Source organism: Clytia hemisphaerica, unplaced genomic scaffold (genome assembly GCF_902728285.1).
Source record: "Clytia hemisphaerica strain Z4C2 unplaced genomic scaffold, Clytia hemisphaerica genome assembly, whole genome shotgun sequence".
In the NCBI taxonomy this organism is placed as follows: Eukaryota; Metazoa; Cnidaria; class Hydrozoa; order Leptothecata; family Clytiidae; genus Clytia; species Clytia hemisphaerica.
Window position 1 is genome coordinate 248,677 of NW_027104615.1, and position 20,942 is coordinate 269,618.

Below are 20,942 nucleotides of genomic sequence, written 5' to 3' on the forward strand. Positions count from 1 at the left end.
TTTAAACCTATTTTGTTGTCACTGCAGATTATATTGAGGCAGAATATACTATATCCCAATTCCATTTTCATTTAGTTCTGGCTAAAATTCTTTAGTTTCTTATTTCTTTACGTTGTATGTAAATAAATGGCGGATATTCAGTGCTGTTTGGACAAGTGAAATACAGATTTATCTTCAAAGTGAAAATAAAAATACCTGTTAATTCAGGCTTGAAAACTGCCTGCCTGCTGTTTCTCGCTTTCTAATTCTTGTATGGTTGTGTGCATGCATGAGATAAGCCTGAGAGATAGGAACAAATTGGGGATAAACATACTGTTTACAGGACACTAATCTTCTATTGTCTTTCTATCCTCTACCCTCTGCACTGTGGTGTTAAGTAGTAAAAATTGAAGAAACTTCTTCGGCAAAAACTACAAAAAGAAAAAAACACGATACAAGGCCATGTGTTTTGTTTGATTTGTATTAGTATTCCGGACAAAGTCAAGGGGGTAGTGGAAAATTTAGTCATAATTTCATTAGACAATTATTATCGAGAAACACCTCCAGTATATTTCAAAAGGGAAACAAAATAATAATAAGAAAAAAATTATTTACAAAGTACCAAACAATAATATTACCTATTTGTCATTTTTCTCAAGTTCCACAACGTTAGTGAGGTCTTTAAAATTCATTGTTGCGCTACCTCGTTCTAATGGTTTGGACTAGAAGATGAACAGAGAAGATTTGAATAGAGCTGTCATTTGTACAATGCTGATACAGATGATTGCAGAATTAGTTCGCACAGACTTTACTATGCTAAGGAGTCGGAGGAATTTCGCCGTGAGAACCTGTGAGAATCCGTAGTTTGATTTCCGGACCTTTCCTTAACGGATTTATACTCGATGCAAGTTCCCTCGACCCTCGACCCTTGACCGGAAATTACCTAAAACGGAAATTCCTCATTTGTACACAGTAAATTATCCGACAGACATTAGCCCGACGGATTTTTACTCGATGAACCTTACCCCGACGTAAAAGTGTGAAGAAGAGCGTTGCATCAACTTTGATAGGTTTTAGGTATTAGGTTTTTTAGAAATTATGGGGTAGGTGAACTTGATCAAAATAACTTTCAGGGAAAAGTATTAAATCTTGTTACCTGGGTTTCAGAGGGTTTCCACCCGATCATATAGAGGATTTGATAAGTTGCGGGTATGCTACCATCTTCGTTACCGTACATTGCTTAAACAAGAAAAGAATGAGAGATGAAAGAGATGAAAGAATTCAGTCAAATTTGTGGTGATTCTTCTTAAAACATTTTAATAAACATATAGGGGAATAAAGATATATTGTTTTAAACCAGAATTTCCATTATTCAGAAATCAGTTTTTTTCAGTATAATTGTATCACTTTTTTCTTTACTTTATAAGTCGAGACTGTCTATCAATGTCCTTCCTGCTGGAATCAAAGAGTAAAGCCTTGTAAAGTACCTTGGTAAATTGCTGACGCAGCAAAAAGTGTGTCACGATGTAGAATACTTTTCCGTTGCCAGGTGGCATTATTTTCACCCATTCCTAAGAAATCAATTGAGAAATCAAGTTAGCAGTTAAGGAGATCAAATTTCGCCCACTATGGCATAAAGCTTGCTTTCCAGAAAAAGTGTTGACCTTTAGACTTCTCAAATTGGAAAGTTGATTTTCGGCCACACAGCAGGTAGCAAGACATTCAAATTCTTGTAACATCGCAAAGAAGATTCGCGTCTATAAGTTTAGATGGTGGAAACTATAAACTGTCTGATAAATGTCTAATAAAAACACCAGGCTTAAGAATAAAATGTTTAAAGTCACTCCACCTTTAAGGTCCTCCATCAGCTCAAATATTGAGGGATAGTCAATCGTAATCTCGTCAAAGTCCTGAAAAAATGAAAGAAATCTTGTTCGTAAAATCAATTTGTGTTTCTGTATGTTTTAGGCGTGTCACTTACAGACTTGGTATTTGATAGGCTAACTACTCACACCCTTCCCTGGATATTTCCACCTACCATTGGCCGCTCTCTTTAGTTGGAGGGCATCAATCAGAGAGGCAAGGAGGCAATTTTGTGAGTCAGTGATATGACCGCTCAATCATATGCTCATATATATGAGGACAAACTCAACAAAACATACTTGCCAGTTTATGTATTGAAGAAAATCGAGGGCGACGGTAAATTGTTGACGCAAAACAAAGTTGAAAGTTGATGTACGGCTCTATATCGCCTTTGCTCACCTAAACAGACGACGGTATTTTGGTGTTTTTACCGTCGTCAAGCGAATTGGACGGTGATTTTGGCGACATGTCATCAACTTCTTTAACTAACTTCTTTATACCGTCTCCTTCGATTTATTATAAATACGCAAACTCACTACTGCTGTAATAGGTAGAACCGAATAATTTGACTTACAATGGTGGTGAGATTCATGCCAGCACGTTGAAGTAAAGTTCCAATGTCTCGCATTTCTGTAAACGGTGAAATGTGTGGACCGAAACCCTGAAATAAAATCAATCTTTTTAGTTTGGAAACTATATAGTACGCTTTTAGAACATTCCAAATTTTTCTCAGTTTTATTTTGTGGTTGAGTCGCAGGTGGTTATTAATTCTCATACCCTACCAGTATGTTATCAAATAGCCTCTTAGGATCAGCACCATGAGCTAACTCCCCATTAACCGCTCACATGACATGGGCGAATCGTTGGCAAATGTTATTTTACTTGTTAAGGTACAACCACGAAAGGGAATAGATCAATCAATAGGTCGTATTACATGAATTAAAGTTAATACTCAAAACTTTCTTTTTGCTACTTACCCCTTCACGTTCAAGCTCAGCCAATTGCAGTGAACATCTCAACTCATATAAAGTGTCCGTACCAAAGATGGCACCAATGAACACTCCATCATCTTTCAAACAACGAGTCACTTCTGATAGGATGCCTGGTAAATCATTTATCCAATGCATACTGAAGGCAAAATATATGCAAATAAGACAGTTGACTCTCTAAATCGATCTTTAAGGGACCAACATCTTTCTTCGAATTATAGAAAGATTCGGATTACAGGGGTTATTCTATACGATTTTCCAGCTGAAGGGAACGGATGTTAAGTTCGAATCAAAGAAAAATTCGAATGATAAAGGTTCGATTTAGAGAGAGTTGGCTGTATGTATAAAAATAAGCCGGTTTTGGAAAAAATAGACTTAGATTTCAAGTAGACTTGGAGTCTATTTCAAGTCGATAAGATAAGTATATTTTGAGATACTCTTGAATATAGAACATAAATCTGAAGAAAGAACGAGGTTAAGCTAAGATAATGTGTACTGTTGTGCGGTGAGGAAAATCATTAAGGTGATACTTCGCCAACAGAAATCATTAAACAGTACGTCAATAGGTCACCTTAAACTGCTGACAGCAAGATCAAAGTAATCGTTTTCGAAGGGTAATATAGCTTCTTCGTTGCTTATGATCTTTGTAGTTTCAACTTCCACATCGGTGCAATGCTCCTACAGAAAAAAAGAACGAAAAGTAGATACATTATTAAAAGAAGCAAAACGCTTCATCGAAAATTTCAATCTCAACAAGTGATACTTTTATGGACCTACCTGGTTATGCATTTAACACATTTATAATTCATATCTACGTGACGTGACCATTAAACAATCATTCAGAACACAAATAGTGACGATCTATTTAAATTAGTCGTTTGTTTCTTATAAAAAAAACATTTAGAAACCAAAATTTCATGCTCTTGAAATATTCTTTCATATTCAAGACTTCATTGAGGAGCAAAAAGCCAAGTAATTAATTGTTCGAAATTATCGTCAAAGGTGTCAACGAATGTCATTAACTCCGAATTTGTCTTCGGTAGGTTGGTAAGATTTTTTATACTAAATAAAACATCCGTGCACTTTATCACACAACTTTTTGAAAGCTAAACCCACAAAATTATCAAATCTATAACAGTCTATGAATTTCAAGAACATTTCTTTCAACTGTGTAACTGTTTAATGAATGCAATAAATTTATCAAATTGGTTGATCCTCCTGAATGAGAATAAAAATTTCAAACACAGAAGCGGAAATTTTCATTTCAATGTTTTTAAACTGATGATGGTGGTCGGATGACACCGAAACGTCTTGAATAAATTTTGATTTTATGAAAATAAAATGAAGTCGATTCTGTGTTTGAAATTTTTATTGAACTCATTCAGGAGGATCAACCAATTTGATAATCTCATCAAAAAATTGAGTAATTCGGCTAAGAATATTGATGTATGCTTATTAATTGTGATTCTTATAGATAAAGATGCGTTTTTTGAGCCGAAAAATTCTTTTTTTACAAAAATCTGCTTGAGCCATCTTTTACCTACTTTCATGCAAAAAAACAGAAAAAAACAATGATCCAATATTTCACGAAGTCCAAAAACCCGTTTTTTAGCCGTTCTTTGGCCCAAATTTGCCCAATAACATTTTTATTTGAAAATCGGACTCCGTCACATTCGAAGGTTTATAGCCTTGCATCTTTGTGCAAAATATCATAAAGAATGAAAAAGCCAATCTCGAGAAAAGCTAATACCTAAATAATTGATAATGTGCTTATAAAAAATATCGAATTTGGCCAGTTTTTCTATAAGAACACGTCAAGCAACTAAAATTTCCTGTCTTAAACACACATATTCTTCAAAAGTAAGCCCTCATGAGCAAAAAAAACATCTATCTCATAAAAAAATTGAGTAATTTGACTAAGAACATTGATGTATGCTTATTAATAGTAATTCTTAAAGATAAACATGCGTTTTTTGAGCCAACAAAATTTTTTTGCAAAATTCTGCTTGAGCCATCTTTTACCTATGATGGTACCTACTTTCATGCAAAAATCAAAAAAAATTAATGAAATCACAAAGTAAAAAAGTTTTTTTTTGCAAAAAATCAGTTCATTTGCACAAGATTATCTCATTTATAGGACCTTAGGTCCAAAAATTGAGCCCAAATCCATCTAAAATCAACATCAATTTTAAAACAGACGAAAAAGTATGAAGGGGATCTAAACCTAACTGGTAAAAATGACCTTTAGGTGATTTGGTGCGAAAAAGCTGGTTTTACTTTTACAAAAGAAAGCTAATATTCATACTTAATCCTTGTACACCTTCACTTACCAGCATTTTCTCAGAGTTTTCCAGGAGATAGAGATGTCCAACTTCATCTTTGTGGACTTGTTTCGCTAAATATCCTTTACCGGCTCCGATGTCAAGTGCTTTTGGGAAGAATCTAAAGTAAATATTTTGATGGTTAAGAATGAAGGGGATTTTGATCGTATGAGAGTGAGAAATTTTATTTTCAAATTTGTTTTTGCTGTCAAAATTGCTCGATCAATTTTCAAAAGTCGATTTAACTCGAAGTATCTGTCGTAATGACTACTCTTCAATTTTGGGTAGAAAAAAATTCCTTTGGTCGTTCAAATTTCTTTACCTTCTCATTGAAGTGGTCTTCAGACAAACAAGTGGACAATCTTACCTTGTTATGTCTGCCAATCGATCAGCTACTCTTTCAGCAACCTGAATAATAAGAGAATCAAAAACGAAGCTAATTTTCATGTCACCTACTACGCAAAACGAACAAAATGCTACCTTTACCAGAAGTATTTACCAGTTCAAGAATGTTTGTCCGGAACATGTCCTCTCCAGTTGATCAGTAGATGATATCACTGACTATAAATTAAAAACCAAAAGATTGCACTCGTAAATAGGAGGGGTACTACTGTAACCTCTTTTTTCGAGCAACTTCAGAACTAAACGGATCTCAAGAATGGTTTAACAAATTAAGGTATCACAATTTCTAACCTCATCTCGTAGATAATCATAAACTTGATGATCAGGTAGCTGTGCTGCCATATTCTTTTGGTGAATCTTGGTTTGTTGATCAAAAATATTCATATTGCAAACTTGTGTTGTTGTGGTCAGATGTCTTGTTTGGTACTTGATTCTTCGGATAAATTGTTGTAGGTGTGAACATCTGCAACATGTTGTAATCAGCATTTTACTTTTTTAGAAATCCTTTTTTTTGTGCTATTTTTTAACTAAAATATAAAAAACCAAAATTTGTGGATAGCAGTCAGTAAAATAAGAGCTTTGGAAATTGCTTTGACAAATTTTATATATCGAAGCATAAGATAATTTCGTGGTTTAGGAATGTACAGTCTTCAAAATTCAGTCAAATAGATTCGAAACAGTTTTCAGAAGGAATTTAGATGGGAAAGACAAAAAATTAAGTATAGCATCATGTATAACAGAAATTCTTAGTAATAGTAGTAGTCTTTCTCTAGGTACAAAGTAAACTGTTAACTGTAAACTGTAATATAATATTTCATCTCGATTGAAAATTTGTAAAAAATAATAGATATGATTTTTAATGATAAAAAATGAATGCTTTACATGATTAAGTATAACTCAATCAGACTCAATATTTCCCAAAAATCTACAAAAGAATCATACGCAAAAAGAAATTGAAAATATTTAAATCATGAATAGTACAATATCCCATTAGGATAAACATACTTAAACTTAAAAGAAATAGAATTTACTGGAACCGTATTTTTAGATACTTAGTTAAATCTTTTGACATGTACACAAAGAATCTACTCGAAACAAAAACAGAAGTTTGTTTCACAGATTGTGAACTTTGTGTACATCAATTTGTTCGAAAAATGAGCTTTGCAATATTTTCTTGTCGTCAGCCATTTCTTTTTGCAAAATGTCAATCAAAATAAAAAATGGCTAATTTTTCGATATCTTTTCATCTCTCCACTAATATTCGGGCAAAAACAAGATATGTTAAAAAACTAACTTTAAGCACATTAGAAACTCCTTTATAGCCTCTTTTAATAAAGAATTTAAAAAGTCGTAAGGGCGTCTGTCGGCTAAGGTGTAAAAGCTTCTTGTAGTTTTAATCAGATTCCTAGAGTCATCACAGATAACTCATTATTTGTCATCAAGATAACGCTAATACGCTAACACTGATATCGATTTTGCAATTGCAATCAACCAAGTAAAAAAAAAAAAAATTATTGCATTCGTAGTTCTATTCATCACTGTTTTCTTCCGTAATTTTGACTTCGCTTTTCTCTTCTCCATCTTCCAAAACAAGGTCGCTGTTTTTCTCATCCTTAGCCTTTTGCCAGGCAGGAATTTCAGCACTGCTTGGACCGGAAGTTGAAACAAACGGAGCAGCTGGGAACTTGTCTTTACTCAACATCATACTTTTAAGGGAGGCCAAATCAGTTTTTATATTAGTCATAGAGACATCATCATTTTGCTTCTTTCCAAGTTCTTTTTCAATATTGCCCAATAATTTCTTTTGATCTTCCAATAAACTTTGTATGGACTTTAAGGTGCATGTAAACTCATATGTTTTCTGTTTCAAGTCATCTTTTAAGACTTGGACGGAGTCTTTCAATGTTTCAATCCTTTGGTCATCTTTGATCTCATGAGCAACATAAGGCAATACATATGCTTTGTATGCATAATTAGCTGACGACAAGATACCAGCACTGAGAACAATGCCTTTGAAATAATCCCAAAAAGTCCATTCTTCCTCTTCCTTTTCTTTAGTGTTTTCACGGATTGCTTCAGCTTTTTTCATTGCTAATTCAATCTCTTGTTCGTTCAATCCTTTTGCCATTAAAAATTTCATTTTATGGTCTTTCGGTGTATCCCGAACATTTAAGTTGTTCAAGAATCGCACGGCCACATTCACTTTTTTCTCGTCTAAATCAACAAGAGCTGGCCCCTGGTTTTCTGTATTATTTTCTGATTCCATCTAAATAAAGATAAACATATGTGAAATGTAATATTCTAAGAAGGAAGCAGCGAAGAAGATAAATAGTATCAGAATTGATGTGAACACCAGGATTAATTTGTAAAAAATTCAATCTATCAAAAATATAAAAAAATCCTAAATAAGGATGGCTGGACATCCTTGTCAGTTATGGTCAAAGAGGTGAACTAAAAAAGTTGCAATCGAAATAACTTGCTTTTCATTATCAAAAAAATACGATTCTATAAATGTCTATATAACAATTACAATGTAAACTTGTTGTTTGCAGATTAAAATTTATTCTTTACATTAGGTAACATGGTTTCTATTAAAGTCAAAATTTTCTTCTTGGAATCAACAAAATAAAAAGATTATTTTAGGTGCAAAACAGGCCATATTCTAGACAGATAGAGCACTTTTGTCCTGCTGATATTTCACTACAAAGGAAAGTAGTCTCCAAGTAAACCGAACACAAAAAAGGTATAAAAATGCTCTGGCAAAAATACTCTTCTTTTCATAAAAGTTTGAGGAAAAATCAACCAATGAAGGGCAATTAAACTTTGAAATGATTTAATAAATATTTGATGAAGGGATTTACTGCTTTCATAGAACTAAAACAATCTTTCATACTGTACTTCATTGGAAAATAAAAAAAGAAATCTATAAAAAAGAAGAATTCGAATTACCAAAAAGGGGTGTGTTTTTGGCCCATATATAATGCTGTGTAATTTCAAAATCAACACTTCAAAATCAACATGTTATGCATACCTCTAATTTCTAAATTGTTTAAACAGAAATACAAAAAAATATAAATTAATTATGTAAGAAGGACCTATTTTAAAACTCCCAAATAGTTGATAAATCTATGTTAAATTCTCCATCAATTTATAGACATCTCTCAACTCTGCAGCTAGTGTTTGGAACTTTTCTTCAGAGGCTGTAAAAGATATTGTTTTTTCTTCTTGGTCTTCTTGCTTTGATATTCTGAGTTGCACTTCTGCTTTAGTTGTATCATTTTCATTTATAAAAGATGACCCAAGAACAAAGTCTACTCTCCAATCAACAGAATTGAGTCGTGATATTCTCATACTTTTTGCTTTCAGTGCATCTTGCAAAAGATCCTTCTTATCACCGTAAACTTTACACAAGGCAGTAGCTAACTCTTTTGGTAGACCAAGCTGTTGAAGTTCATTTGATAATGAATCTCCATCAACAGCATATTTTCCAGCACTTGAAAAAATAAAGTCAACAGCAGCAATAGTTGCTTTCATATCTTTTTCCGTATACTTTGCATCAGACGTGAGCTTTTCAACTTTAGCATAATCAATTTTTCCTCCAAGCAAATGTGACATCACTTGCATACAAAAGAGCTTCATTTTGACTGAACTCATTTTTGATAAAGTTATAATTTCAACAAGAACCCAGTCTGGGCAATCTAAATCTCCGCAAAAGCGAAATCTCATGATGTTAAACTGTATATAAACTTTAATCTGATTGAGAATAAAAAGGAAATAACAAATTAACAAAAAATTGAATTCTGTGATTGCATTTTGGAAGCAGTGCCAGTACTGTTGTTCTGATCGTTATTTTGGTTCTAAAGACATATTGGAAACAACATCAACTGAAGCTGCATTGATCAAACACTATTTTGGACATTGCATTTGATTAGTTTGATTTGTTTGATTGAGATTGTCTGGCTATAATGAGGGAATTTTTGGGAAAATATTTGCCCAATTCAGCCAGAACAGATTAAAAATCAAACTGATCAAATTGATTTTTTAATCGAATAAATCAAACTTGTTACAGTACCCTTAGAATTTGGCTTCTCTTTGTTCAGTTAGGGAAACCATCCAGGATCCTGCCATTCTAAAAGCCAGTAAAAACTAAGTGATACTTGTAAACTTAAGTTTCTTACCATTTTCCATAAAAAACAATCGAAAACATTACTAATACTAGTTCCCAAAGCCGGAGACCAGAGCAAATGATCTTCCTTGATGAGGGCGCCCTTTTGGATCTATTGTTAACTCATTTCATTTAAAATGGAGGACAGAGTTGCGGAATGATAAAGGCGCCCGCTGCTTCGAGGGTGGTAACGCCAAAACACCCAATATGACTAGCCAACAGAAGGTGAGTTTGGTGCCGCGCGAGTTACGTCATGCACTCCACCGTAGCAAAAGCACAAACAACATTTCGCAATTATAAGAATATGTTATGTGCTTAATTCTATTTGACTTTGAGAGCTTCATTGAAAATGAAAAAGTAGAAAGATAAGAAATGCGCTGGTTAATTTTGTTTAAATAGGTGTGTTCTATTATTGTTGAAAGTTGGAGAAATTTCTACCGGCGCAAAGATTTTTTACAGCCAATTAAAGGCACAGTCTGCTTATAATTACTATGTTTGCTATATCGTCTAGGCAAAAAAACGGTAAAAAAAGACGCAAATGTAATTCTTTATGAGTGGGGTTATGATTTTTTTGATTGCGGCCGCGTACAGGAACTCGCCAAATGTTCCTAACTGTTGTTAGCGTGAGAAGCAAACACATTACATACTTGACAAAAGGAACAAACAATAAGACAACCCGAGAATCTTACAATGAGGGCGTTTTGTCTCCGCCAGATATCACACCCACAGAAGACGCTGTTTAAAAAAAGTGTTGTTAAAAGATGTAAAGATGGCGGAGAAAATTCAGGAAAATCTACGAAAACAACCGAATTCAGCATCAATTTACGACCTTTGCAGCCCATCTGAATGTGTTACAAGTGAAGAAGGAAGATCCAAAGACAGACTTGAATGTAAAAAGTGCAATCGAATCGTACACTACATTTGTTCAAAGCTCCCCGTCTATCAAATCCAGTTATGTCTAACATACAAATCGAGAGCTTTTGTCTGTCAAAACTGTGTCGTGATCACCCCTGATCTATTGGAACGGGTCAATTCATGTGAAACATCAACAGTTTCAGGATTCCGAAAGGAGATAAAAGCTTGCGAAAATATAATGAAAGCCCAGGACGTAGAAATCACTCAACTAAAGTCCAAAGACGTTAATACAATGATCAGCGAAGTAAAGGATAGCTTTGAGACCAGAATGGCAACGATCGAAAAGAAGATGGAAGACATCATTGAGAAGAAAGGAGAAAATAGATCACAAAGCTACGCAGCAGTCGCGTCGAGGCAAATCGAGAAAAACATAGAAAACATACTTCGAAGGGAAAAACAGGAGGAACGACAGATTCAATCCACGTCGTGCAATCTAATTCTTCATGGTGTTGACGAATCCACTGAAGATTCAGAGGAGTCAACCAAAATCTAGGACGAAGAATATCTAAATGAAAAAGTCTTACCTAAGAAACTAAGCTTAAGGAATATAAAGATTGAAGAAACTCAAAGAATTGGAAAATTTTCGAAGGAAAAGGAAGATGAAAAACGCTATCGACCAATAAAAGTCCGATTTGCAAACGAAGAAGACAAAAATACAGTGTTAAGAGCAATCACTAAAGGAGAAAGATTGCCCTTCCGTGTGACAGAAGATCTTACGAAAAGTGAAAGGAAGACAATCAAAGAGTGGTGTATGAAAGCCCAAGAAATGAACACGTCACTAAAGAATGCAAACTTTAAATTCAAAGTCAGGGGAGCCCTAGGAAAAAACTCTATCTTAAGAAAATTGTAAACTGAACAAAGAGCGGTTCATAGAGGCCCATGTGCTCGCACGGTGGCCTGCGAACTTGTATAGCATTATTATATTAAAAAGCGGGGTAAAAAATAGTACCGTGAAGTCGGGTAACTTGCATCAGTGGAGGGAAACTTGCATAGCCATCAAATGACTGACCAATCAAAATTTCAAAACAAATTGACTACGCAGCTCTGCTTGCAGCTCTACTCTACCATTTTTGTTTTGATTTAACTTGGTATTTTAATGACCAGCCAGGTCATTTGTTTCATGGCTATGCAAGTTTCCCTCCACTGATGCAAGTTACCCGACTTCACAGTAAGTAATATCTTTTTGTAAGTGTTTATTTTGTGAAATATATAAACATTTTCTAATATGGTCTACAAATTAGCATTTTCTAGAATTTTGATAATGGAAACTTAAATATATAATGAAAATAAATTTCATTCTTCTCCATAAATGCGAAAATGATAAACGAAGAAACTTTTGTTTTCTATTGTCTTTTTAATCTGCCAAAAAGTGTTATAAAATTTATTCCTCATAGAATGACACGTTCTCCTCCTAAAAAGAGGTTATAAAAAATGACGTAGAAACCAGAAACTGTGAAAATTACCATACTAATTAATGTTTATAGATTACAAAACCTACCCTACGTCACGACTATGACTGGCACTGGCGCTGACTTTTAGCTTTAATGACTTACTCTTTAATAGACCTTTTTTAAAGAGGCAGCCATGTTGAACAATTATGTACTCCAGCATAAAAACAATGATACAGCCATGCCTAATTTTTAAAATATGCACGATACAGTAATTATGCATGGCTGTATCATTGTTTTTATGCTGGAGTACATAATTATTCAACATGGCTGCCTCTTTAAAAAAAGGTCTATACTTACTCTCACTCGTTTGGTTTCCATAATAAAAAGAAAGTTGGATTACAGTATTGTGAAATTTGAACATGCTTCACGTGCATTTGGTTTAGGAACGCGAAACACGAACGCAAACAAACAGATTTTTTTAAATTCTGTAAAAAGGTCTAAGTTCCTGAATAGTTTTACTATGTTCTGTGAAAACTCGCCGCCATCTTGTTTTAGAATGAGAATTCCAGAGAATTCCATTCGGTTCCAGCTCCCGCGGTCTTTTTTTCATCCAATCAGATCGTGCAATTTCACTTTCACTTTCTCTAGTCCAATAAGACTGCGGGAATTGAGTCATGCGACATCTCTATTAAAAAACCCGCCCGAATTAAATTAGAATTACAGGGGTCACACTACTGGCTACAGGAACTAAAAGCAAGCAATTAAGGCCAATATTTTTGGTTTTTCTGAAGGATAAAAGGTATAGGAAGGTGAAGGCTTCTTCATAAAGACGAAAGACATGTATCTATTTTTCGGATCCGGTATGCGGGAATAGTGTCAGGACCTGCAGGCGACCTGGTAGGGTTGGGTATGGGTGTGGTTTGGGTGTCGTTACGTATCAGATTGGCTAGGAATTGGGTTATTATCAGTTAGGGTTAGGGTTGGAGCTCGAAACAAGCACTCTTTTGTGATTTTCTCTTAATACAGTCTGGTCTGCAGTTTGTACAATATAAATAGCCGTCAGAAGCGTTATTCTGGCATGAATCCGTGGCGCAGTGGATAAGGCAATGGGTTTCAAAATATCGGAACTTTGCATTTAGTGGGTTCGAATCCCACCGGTGGCGATCTGTCGGCAAGTCATTCAGTAAGTTAGAAAACATAGAAAATAACTCACAAAGAACAAGAAAGTCAGAAAAACTACGAACCAGAGACTGGAAAGTACGAAATAAGTCCAGATCTGTCTTTTGTCTTTGTGAAGAAGCCACGACCGTATAGGAAGCTTTACTGAAAGAGGTATAAGGCTGGGACAATCTATTTAAAAGATGTTGACAAAAAAAGGCACTTTTTTGGGTGATAATTAAGATTTTACTAAGAAACTTTAATTCTCTTGCCCCCGTCTCGGCCCCCCAATGATATGAGCAAAAGAACCATGTTGGCCACCCCTACTGAAAATTTCAGATCAAAACAAACAAGGAATTAATTCCTGTAACTCGAAGAAAATTGGAAAAAGCTGGTTTTTGACTGTTTCTGATCCTAAAGTGCTATTTTTTGGTAAAAGCTATGCAATGTATGTTTGTGTTTCTAGAGAGCTTACCCATTCATTGTCAATACATTTTTTATTTGAAAGTAATCTCTTCATGGAATAAAAAGATATACTCAAATCTTGTCCGGGTCATTTTTCAAAAAAATTTTGCCAATACACCGTTTAGGAGTCTCGCCATTTCACGGTACTCCATTGCAGAGGCCCGGTAAAAATGGTAGGTAAAAATGCACACTTTAGTACTGTGAAAGGTTAGAGGAATGTAAACATTGTGAATTTTTGTCTCTCCTTTAAAGAGAATGATTTAGATATTTGAACATGATATCAATGATAATTTTATAAGTCTCTCCTGAAAATTTCACAAAAATTCATCAAGAGGAAAAGAAGTTATGATTAAAAGGAGTTCTTTACCTACCGTTTTTCTGCTATGTTTCCTTATGAGAAACCAGATGTTTACCTACCGTTTTTTTACGGAGGAGAGTGAATTTTCCGTGATCGCTAAAATCAAAACAATGGAAAATTGGATTGGCGCGTGCGCAGTCGACACTCCTAAACGGTGTATTCGATTTTCGCATTTTGCCATTTTACCCTACGCAAACGCACGTGGCTTTCGGAGGCTGCACAGGCGACTGAGGTTTGAACGACCCTAGCGACGCACCGGACTGTCCGGTGTTTTGTCCGGTGGAGAAGAGTATTCTGTAAATGCACCGGACATTATTTTCCAGTGTGAGATATACGATCTGATGAGGTGTTGTCATTTTTGCCGTTTCGCTATTATGTCCGGTGTCGAAAAATTACCGCCTAGGAGAAAGGGTGGTAACTTTACTAAGACGCCCTAACCTTGTACAAATGCGTACCGGACACACCGGACTTTTAGATGTCCGGTGCGCACATTATCCGGTGCTCAAAAGTATTCGATCTTGACACCGGACATTTGGCACCGGACTTTTTTGTGTCCGGTGCATCGGCAGCAGGGTCGTAGGTTTGATTCCCACTTGCAGCGGTTCACTTGGCAAGTAAATGAACCTTCACCCGGGTCAACCCATGCCATGTGAGGAGAATTGGGTAGTCAGTCCAAAGTACTGACGGGGCGCTCATTGAAAGCATTTATAGTTGCAAAAATAGGCCTCAAAGCCTCCATCCTGCAACTCAACCAAATAGAAAAAAAAAGAAAAAGGTATTTCCACTATAATTGCTTTGTTTGTGTAGGAAGAAATTGGCTGAAAAAGATTTGGTCGTAATTGCCAATACTTGCTTTTTTATCAACATAGTTAGACCCCCTCTCTCCTTATCGACGCGATGCCCCACAGCACAGACTGTCCAGGCTGTAAAAAAATTGAAAGTTTTTTGTCTAGAGGACCCCTAAAGCTAATTTTCTGAACAAAAATATACAAATAATTTACCAAACCTTAAGCATATGGTAACAGTGTGACATCAAACACCTAACTGCCTCACCTGGACTGGAGTTAGACTATAGATCTGATAGATTACCTTAAAAACAATGTCCTGGCTCTTCATGTTGGAAATCAGGTGATAATTTCGGCCTCATAAGGCCGGAGCCAATCAAACTGGTCAAGGCGGTCAAGGTTGTTTAGGCTGATGGCTTTTAGTCTTTAAAAACCAAATTCTGAAATTGTTTCGACGGTGTCGGAAATCCATGAAATTTTCTTCGAATTTTCGGTATTACAAAGTTTTTACCCGCCTTTTTCGGAATTCATACATGAAAAATCAAATTAGATTAAAAGTTAAAAAATCGGTATCGGAATTGCAATTATTTTTTTACGGAATTTCGGCAATTTTGGCAAAATTATTTGGTATTTCTGAAATCGTAACCCCACTTTATTATGTTGTCTAATCGTAATCTTACCAAGGGAAATTTCGAATAAGTGAAGGCAATTGAGCCTAGGTTTATTATGATATGGGAAGTGAATTTTTGAATGAGTGAAGTTCGAGTGAGTAGCAAGGGATAATTATTCTTCCGTATTTTGCCTTAGTAGAAAAAGTGTGAAGTTAATTCGCCGCCATAATTCGACACTTCAAGTCGACTCGTCGCATCTCAAGTTGACTCGTCGTAATGTTTAAGGTTCATAGGCTAAGGGAGTAAACGTAAAAAAAAATTAACTTTTGAGGTTGTAAACATTATTGTTAAAAAAAATTTAATTTGATATTAATGTAAAAAATTGCCTATTAGGATTATAAAAAAAATATCTATATTCATTTTTTATACGGAAGCACCTGAAAAAGGCGGAATAGTATTGGGTTGTTTGAAATAGCCTGGTTTTTGCCAGTAGTGGCAAATTTTTACAAGAGAAGGGTGTGGTTCAAAACCGGGGTGTTTCTGTAAAAAACATTACGTCATGAATAGGGCTTATCTCCTTAATCTTATAACCCTCGTGACCACACGGATGGAAGCTGAACGAGGCTCGCGCAAAGTAGGAAACTTGTTCCAAGCTAAAAAAATTTGCGACGAGTCAACTTGAAATGCGACGAGTCGACTTGAGATGCAACGAGTCAATTTGAAATGCAACGAGTCAATTTGAAATGCAACGAGTCAATTTGAAATGCAACGAGTCAACTTGAGATGCAACGAGTCAATTTTAAAATTTGAGGCAACTCGACTTGAAATAAATGCGACGAGTCAAATTGAAAATTTGCGACGACTCGACTTGAAGTGTCGAATTATGGCGGCGAATTAACTTCATAAAAAAGCAGTAGATCATCAAAAGGGAAAAGCCATCGGAGTTAACCGAAGAATAATCACATATTTTGAATTGGAGTTTAAATAATCGAATGTCTACTGTATCGAAGATGATCAAGACCCGTATTATCCATTTCAAATCTTTGATTTTAGCATTTTTTATTATATTTTCACTGGTCGATTCTAAAAAAAAGCTGCGTGAATGCGTGAATTAAATATAGGTGAATGCTTGAATTTAAAAAAAGATTGCGTGATTGCGTGAATCTGAATTGAAGTTTCGCTGGGGGAAGCTCATATATTGTGACCGGGCCAAATTTCGGGTGTATGAAATTTATCTATGTATTTTTTATCTCGGTAAATTATATCGCCTGGTTTATCACCTCTCAACAGACAAAGAAAATGAATTTATTAAGTTGCAGGTCGAAAAGATTCTTCATAAATAAAATTGAACATTTTTTTACTGGAGCCCCAACTGATTTTTTGATGAAAAGAGGTCTACGTATGGTTCATCTGTTTGTGCTGTGGGCTTGCTGTGGACTCGGAAAAAACATTTTGATCCTTAACAGGGAAGTGATCAATCTCATCTTATTCATTATTACAGAAGGAAAACAATATTGTAGTAGATGTTCGAGAGGAAGCAATTATTGAGTGGTAACGAGCGCAAAATGCTTTCTCGCATTTTCAACAGATTCTTTTTTATCATAAGTTCCTTATGGGCGTGTGGATTGTGATTTTTTGTTATTTTGAAAAAAAACTCACATCTGGAGTGCATTACTAAACGAACATGTTTTTGAACTTTATGTTAATTTTATTCTTGAGCTTTTCAAAATACCTTCCGAACCATGAAATATCAGCAACTTCTTTCAGAGAAAATGAAGACAAGGAAAACTACCGAGAGAATAATGTTTTCGATGAAGATGATAGTATTAAAAATCCAACATTAACATTATTGGATAACATTGGTGATCTTGGTCATCAAACTAAAAAGTTAAACAAAAACCAAGACGAGAATGATATAGATATGCAAACTTTGAAACTGTCGGAAGATAATAGTATTGTTGTCTCTGAAAATGGATACAGCTTGGACGAATCAAAAGTTCAACATTTAGAATCAATGAAAGATGAGGACTCTGATGAAGAAGAGTACGAGAGACTTGACGAGAATTGGATTCAAAAGGAGGCTGCTGATGGAGAAAGGAGAAGGAGGAGACGTACTCGGACCGTACGTTTACCTGCACCGTGTGTTGTATCGGATGGCCAAGTTTGTCGGTGGCTTCTTGTGGATGGCGAGCTCAAATATGTTTGTGAACGAATGACTACCACTACTTGTAATTGATTTTCTCATATTAGAGAAGATGGGACAGTACATCCCTGACCCACAACCCCCCTAGAACCTTTTTCCTCAGTTGGGATAATAATTCCTATTGAAATCCCAATGGGGATAGAAATTCTATTGTTCCTTGTGGATGGCGAGCTCAAATATGTTTGTGAACGAGTGACTACCACTACTTGTAATTGATTTTCTCATATTAGAGAAGATGGGACAGTACATCTCTGACCCACAACCCCCTAGAACCTTTTTCCTCAGTTGGGATAACAATTCCTATTGAAATCCCAATGGGGATAGAAATTCTATTGTTCCTAGGTTAAAAAATCCAGAGGGGATGGTTTTAGAGTGCAATTTTTAACATGGAATTTCGAATGGGGACAAAATCAAAGTCAATTTCCCAGTGGGGCTGAAATTACATGTTTTTTTCCACCGGGTATGAAATTTCTGCCAAATTTTCCAATGGGTCTGTGACACAGGGGTATGAGAGTTAAGATGAATATTTTGTTCGATCCGTTGGAACTTTGAAATGCTTCACTTCAAGTGGTGTTTATATAATTGGAGGGAATGTTGATGGAAAATGATATTGAAAGGAGGTTTGGATTTAAGGCTAGATTTATTGAGCTATGCAAGATGACTAAAGCAAACATTTACTTTCGACTTGAAACTAATGTAGAAGTGTTTATCGCAGTTCATAGGATTTCCCTCCCTATAAGAAAAACTGCACGTCGTGAAAACAAGCCACTGGCATGAGTAACTGATGCACTCGCCAAAAAATGATTTTACGGACTTCCTGTTGAAAATATAAAAGTTTGGATAATTGGATTTCTTTCTGTATGTATGTTGTACTATCGGTAATGTAATGATATGTTAGCTATAAGATAAGTTAAGATTTTTTACAAAAAGACAAAGTTCATCTTTTTCATACCTTAATTTACATCTTTTCTTGGCTTATCCTATCAACACCTTGCAAGAATCAAACTTGATGTTGAGTTGATTTCAAACAAGATCATCTTCACCCTTAATCTGAGTCGCAGACCTCTACAAGACCTGAGGTCAAAATCTATTGAGAATTTAGCTTGAATCCTCGTTTTAAGAAATTTGGAGTTCGGGTGATAAAGTCGCTTTAAGCTAATTGATAAATTTATTCTATTATTTCAATTTGGGAGGGGTTTATAGACTTCCAGGCTATGTTCTGAGTCCTATTGGACTATTCTTAAGTCTAGCGTTAAAACTCAGAGTTACCCTTCCAACCTAATTTAGAGCACTTACAAATCGTTTGTGGTTATGAGATTTTCGTAGGAATTTCTCTTTTTTCTCAAATATTACAACCATGATTGTAGTATAAAAACACGAATCCTACTTCAATCAATCACTTCTATGAATTAGAACGGTATTGTAAAAAGGAAATAAATCAATTTAAGGGTCAATTTAAGCCTACTGTAAAATTACTAGATTCTTTCAATGTTGTTGAAGTTTATAATTTGAACTATTATGTGGAATTAATCTTTGAAACAGTAAAACATAAATGATTATTGATGAAGATTTACTTACTTCACTTGAGAGATACCTTAAGCTGATATCGGAGCAGAGTAAAAGTCGAAGAGTATTAGAATTTCAGTATATAATGAAGTTGTTTTGGCTTATTTGTTTATCATTGTTGACGTGTATCTTTCATGACGTCGCCGGTTACAAATCAGACAACGTGGCAGCATCAAGCGTTCGACATCTTAATGATGATGAAACTGATGAGAATTTCGTGAAAAAGGCAGACAGCGAAGATGAATTTGATGATGAAGTCTTAATGAAAAGAAAGACTGTTTCTGTTGTTAGTGGTGGTGATGATCCGCATGTGGTACGCAAAAGTGGATGTATTATTGTACCAGTTGAAAGTTGCAACACTCTTTTTATTGATGGCGCACTAAAAGAAGTCTGCACAACTACTAATCAAAACTCTTGTAGCTAAATTTGTTAAAATGTATCATTTTCAATCTGGATGTATTTTTCAATCTTATTTTCTTTAATCTAGAGAAAAGATTCAGTATAACAATCATAATAATAGACAGGTTCCTGTTTTCATTGTCTTATTTGCGAACATTGCCATGAATTAAATTTCACGGAGAAATGCAAAATTCTCGGATTCTGTACGCGGGTCTGTACGGCACTACATAAAACAGCACCCATTTTCTACTAATTCTCTGTACACATTTTTGAAACTCTCGGATCTTCTTCACTATTTTAGTTTTAAGCCTAAAAAATTATTTTTTTAAGTGTTCTTATTTTCACAATTTTTTGAATATAAAAAACGTGTAGCGTATAGCAATTTGTTTTGCAATATGATATGTTTGAATTTTATCACCCCATGAAAATATTTGATTAAAATGATCGAAAAATATTGAAAAATAACAATGATTAAACTTTTCATAAATTACGTCACGAACAATACTTGCCTCGTTTTGAAATTATTGCCATGGTGATCAACTCCCAGTGGATTTTGTCATTTAATGTCTCAAGGGATATGATCACCATGGAAATTATTTGAATGGGGCAAGTGGATGTTCGTGACGTAATTTATGAAAAGGTCTATTGTGCGATTGGCAAGACCCTAACAACTCAATCACCAATTTTTATTATGACTATAAGGACACTGACATTGATATTTTGCCATCATCACAGTCCTGGTGACCTTCGAGTTTATCATTGCCATGGTGGTTATTTCACAGTCGCAAAGCGTAATGGGTAATCAGAACCACTGCACACTAAAATGACTTAGTATTCTTCTAATGTTTTGAAAAAATTTGAAAATTTTTGCGTCTAACGGGAAACCGTTATCGGGGCGCAGTCAGTTCTGATTACCCATGATCCATTTCGACTGTGAAATGGCGTATGGTGGTTATTTCAATCAGTTGCTGCCGAAAGCAAAGGTGGATTCTGTCAATCAGATAACTGTAGAGGTGAGTGGTCGGGTGGGTTTTCATTTATAGCATAATCTGAAAGAAACGACGGATGAAAGTACTTTAACATAATTACAACCAAATTAAAAATTACAAAAGTCGTTTATTTTGGTTTTTTATCTGGAAGATCCAATTTTCTAAAGTCTGTATAACCTACATAGTCCCATACCCATGATTTTGCAAACCTAGTGTAAACTCTCCCGGTTATTAGCATAAAATACGGCACAACCATCCGAGGGACCGTCCTAACCCTCTTAAATGTTTTCCAATTTATTTATTCCAGCTTTATCTCGATTTAAACTGAGGAACTAAAAAGTTACAGACTAACACAAAGAATCGAAGTCAAGACAAACCACGAC

The 20,942-nt window shown here is 35.1% G+C and overlaps 4 protein-coding genes across 4 annotated transcripts in view; all 4 read right to left on the reverse strand.

Annotated features, from left to right (window-relative positions):
- The window catches only part of LOC136824638 (sperm flagellar protein 2-like), a 258,048-nt gene that overhangs the window by 121,224 nt on the left and 115,882 nt on the right, over positions 1-20,942 (reverse strand). The gene's annotated exons all lie outside the window — the stretch shown is intronic.
- LOC136824580 (arginine-hydroxylase NDUFAF5, mitochondrial-like) lies at positions 524-15,120 on the reverse strand. Its single transcript, XM_067080563.1, has 11 exons — positions 15,096-15,120; positions 5,846-6,081; positions 5,520-5,560; positions 5,162-5,273; positions 3,403-3,509; positions 2,820-2,970; positions 2,417-2,503; positions 1,829-1,889; positions 1,467-1,550; positions 1,136-1,218; positions 524-701 (listed from the first exon to the last, which is right to left on the reverse strand). Exons 2-11 carry the CDS (start codon positions 6,038-6,040, stop codon positions 618-620), a joined length of 1,005 nt encoding a protein of 334 aa, XP_066936664.1. The 5' UTR covers positions 6,041-6,081; positions 15,096-15,120; the 3' UTR covers positions 524-617.
- Positions 6,282-7,853, reverse strand: LOC136824581 (peroxisomal membrane protein PEX14-like). Its single transcript, XM_067080564.1, has one exon. The coding sequence runs from the start codon at positions 7,818-7,820 to the stop codon at positions 7,083-7,085; it is 738 nt and encodes a 245-aa protein (XP_066936665.1). The 5' UTR covers positions 7,821-7,853; the 3' UTR covers positions 6,282-7,082.
- LOC136824582 (COMM domain-containing protein 4-like) lies at positions 8,015-9,595 on the reverse strand. Its single transcript, XM_067080565.1, has one exon. The coding sequence runs from the start codon at positions 9,278-9,280 to the stop codon at positions 8,681-8,683; it is 600 nt and encodes a 199-aa protein (XP_066936666.1). The 5' UTR covers positions 9,281-9,595; the 3' UTR covers positions 8,015-8,680.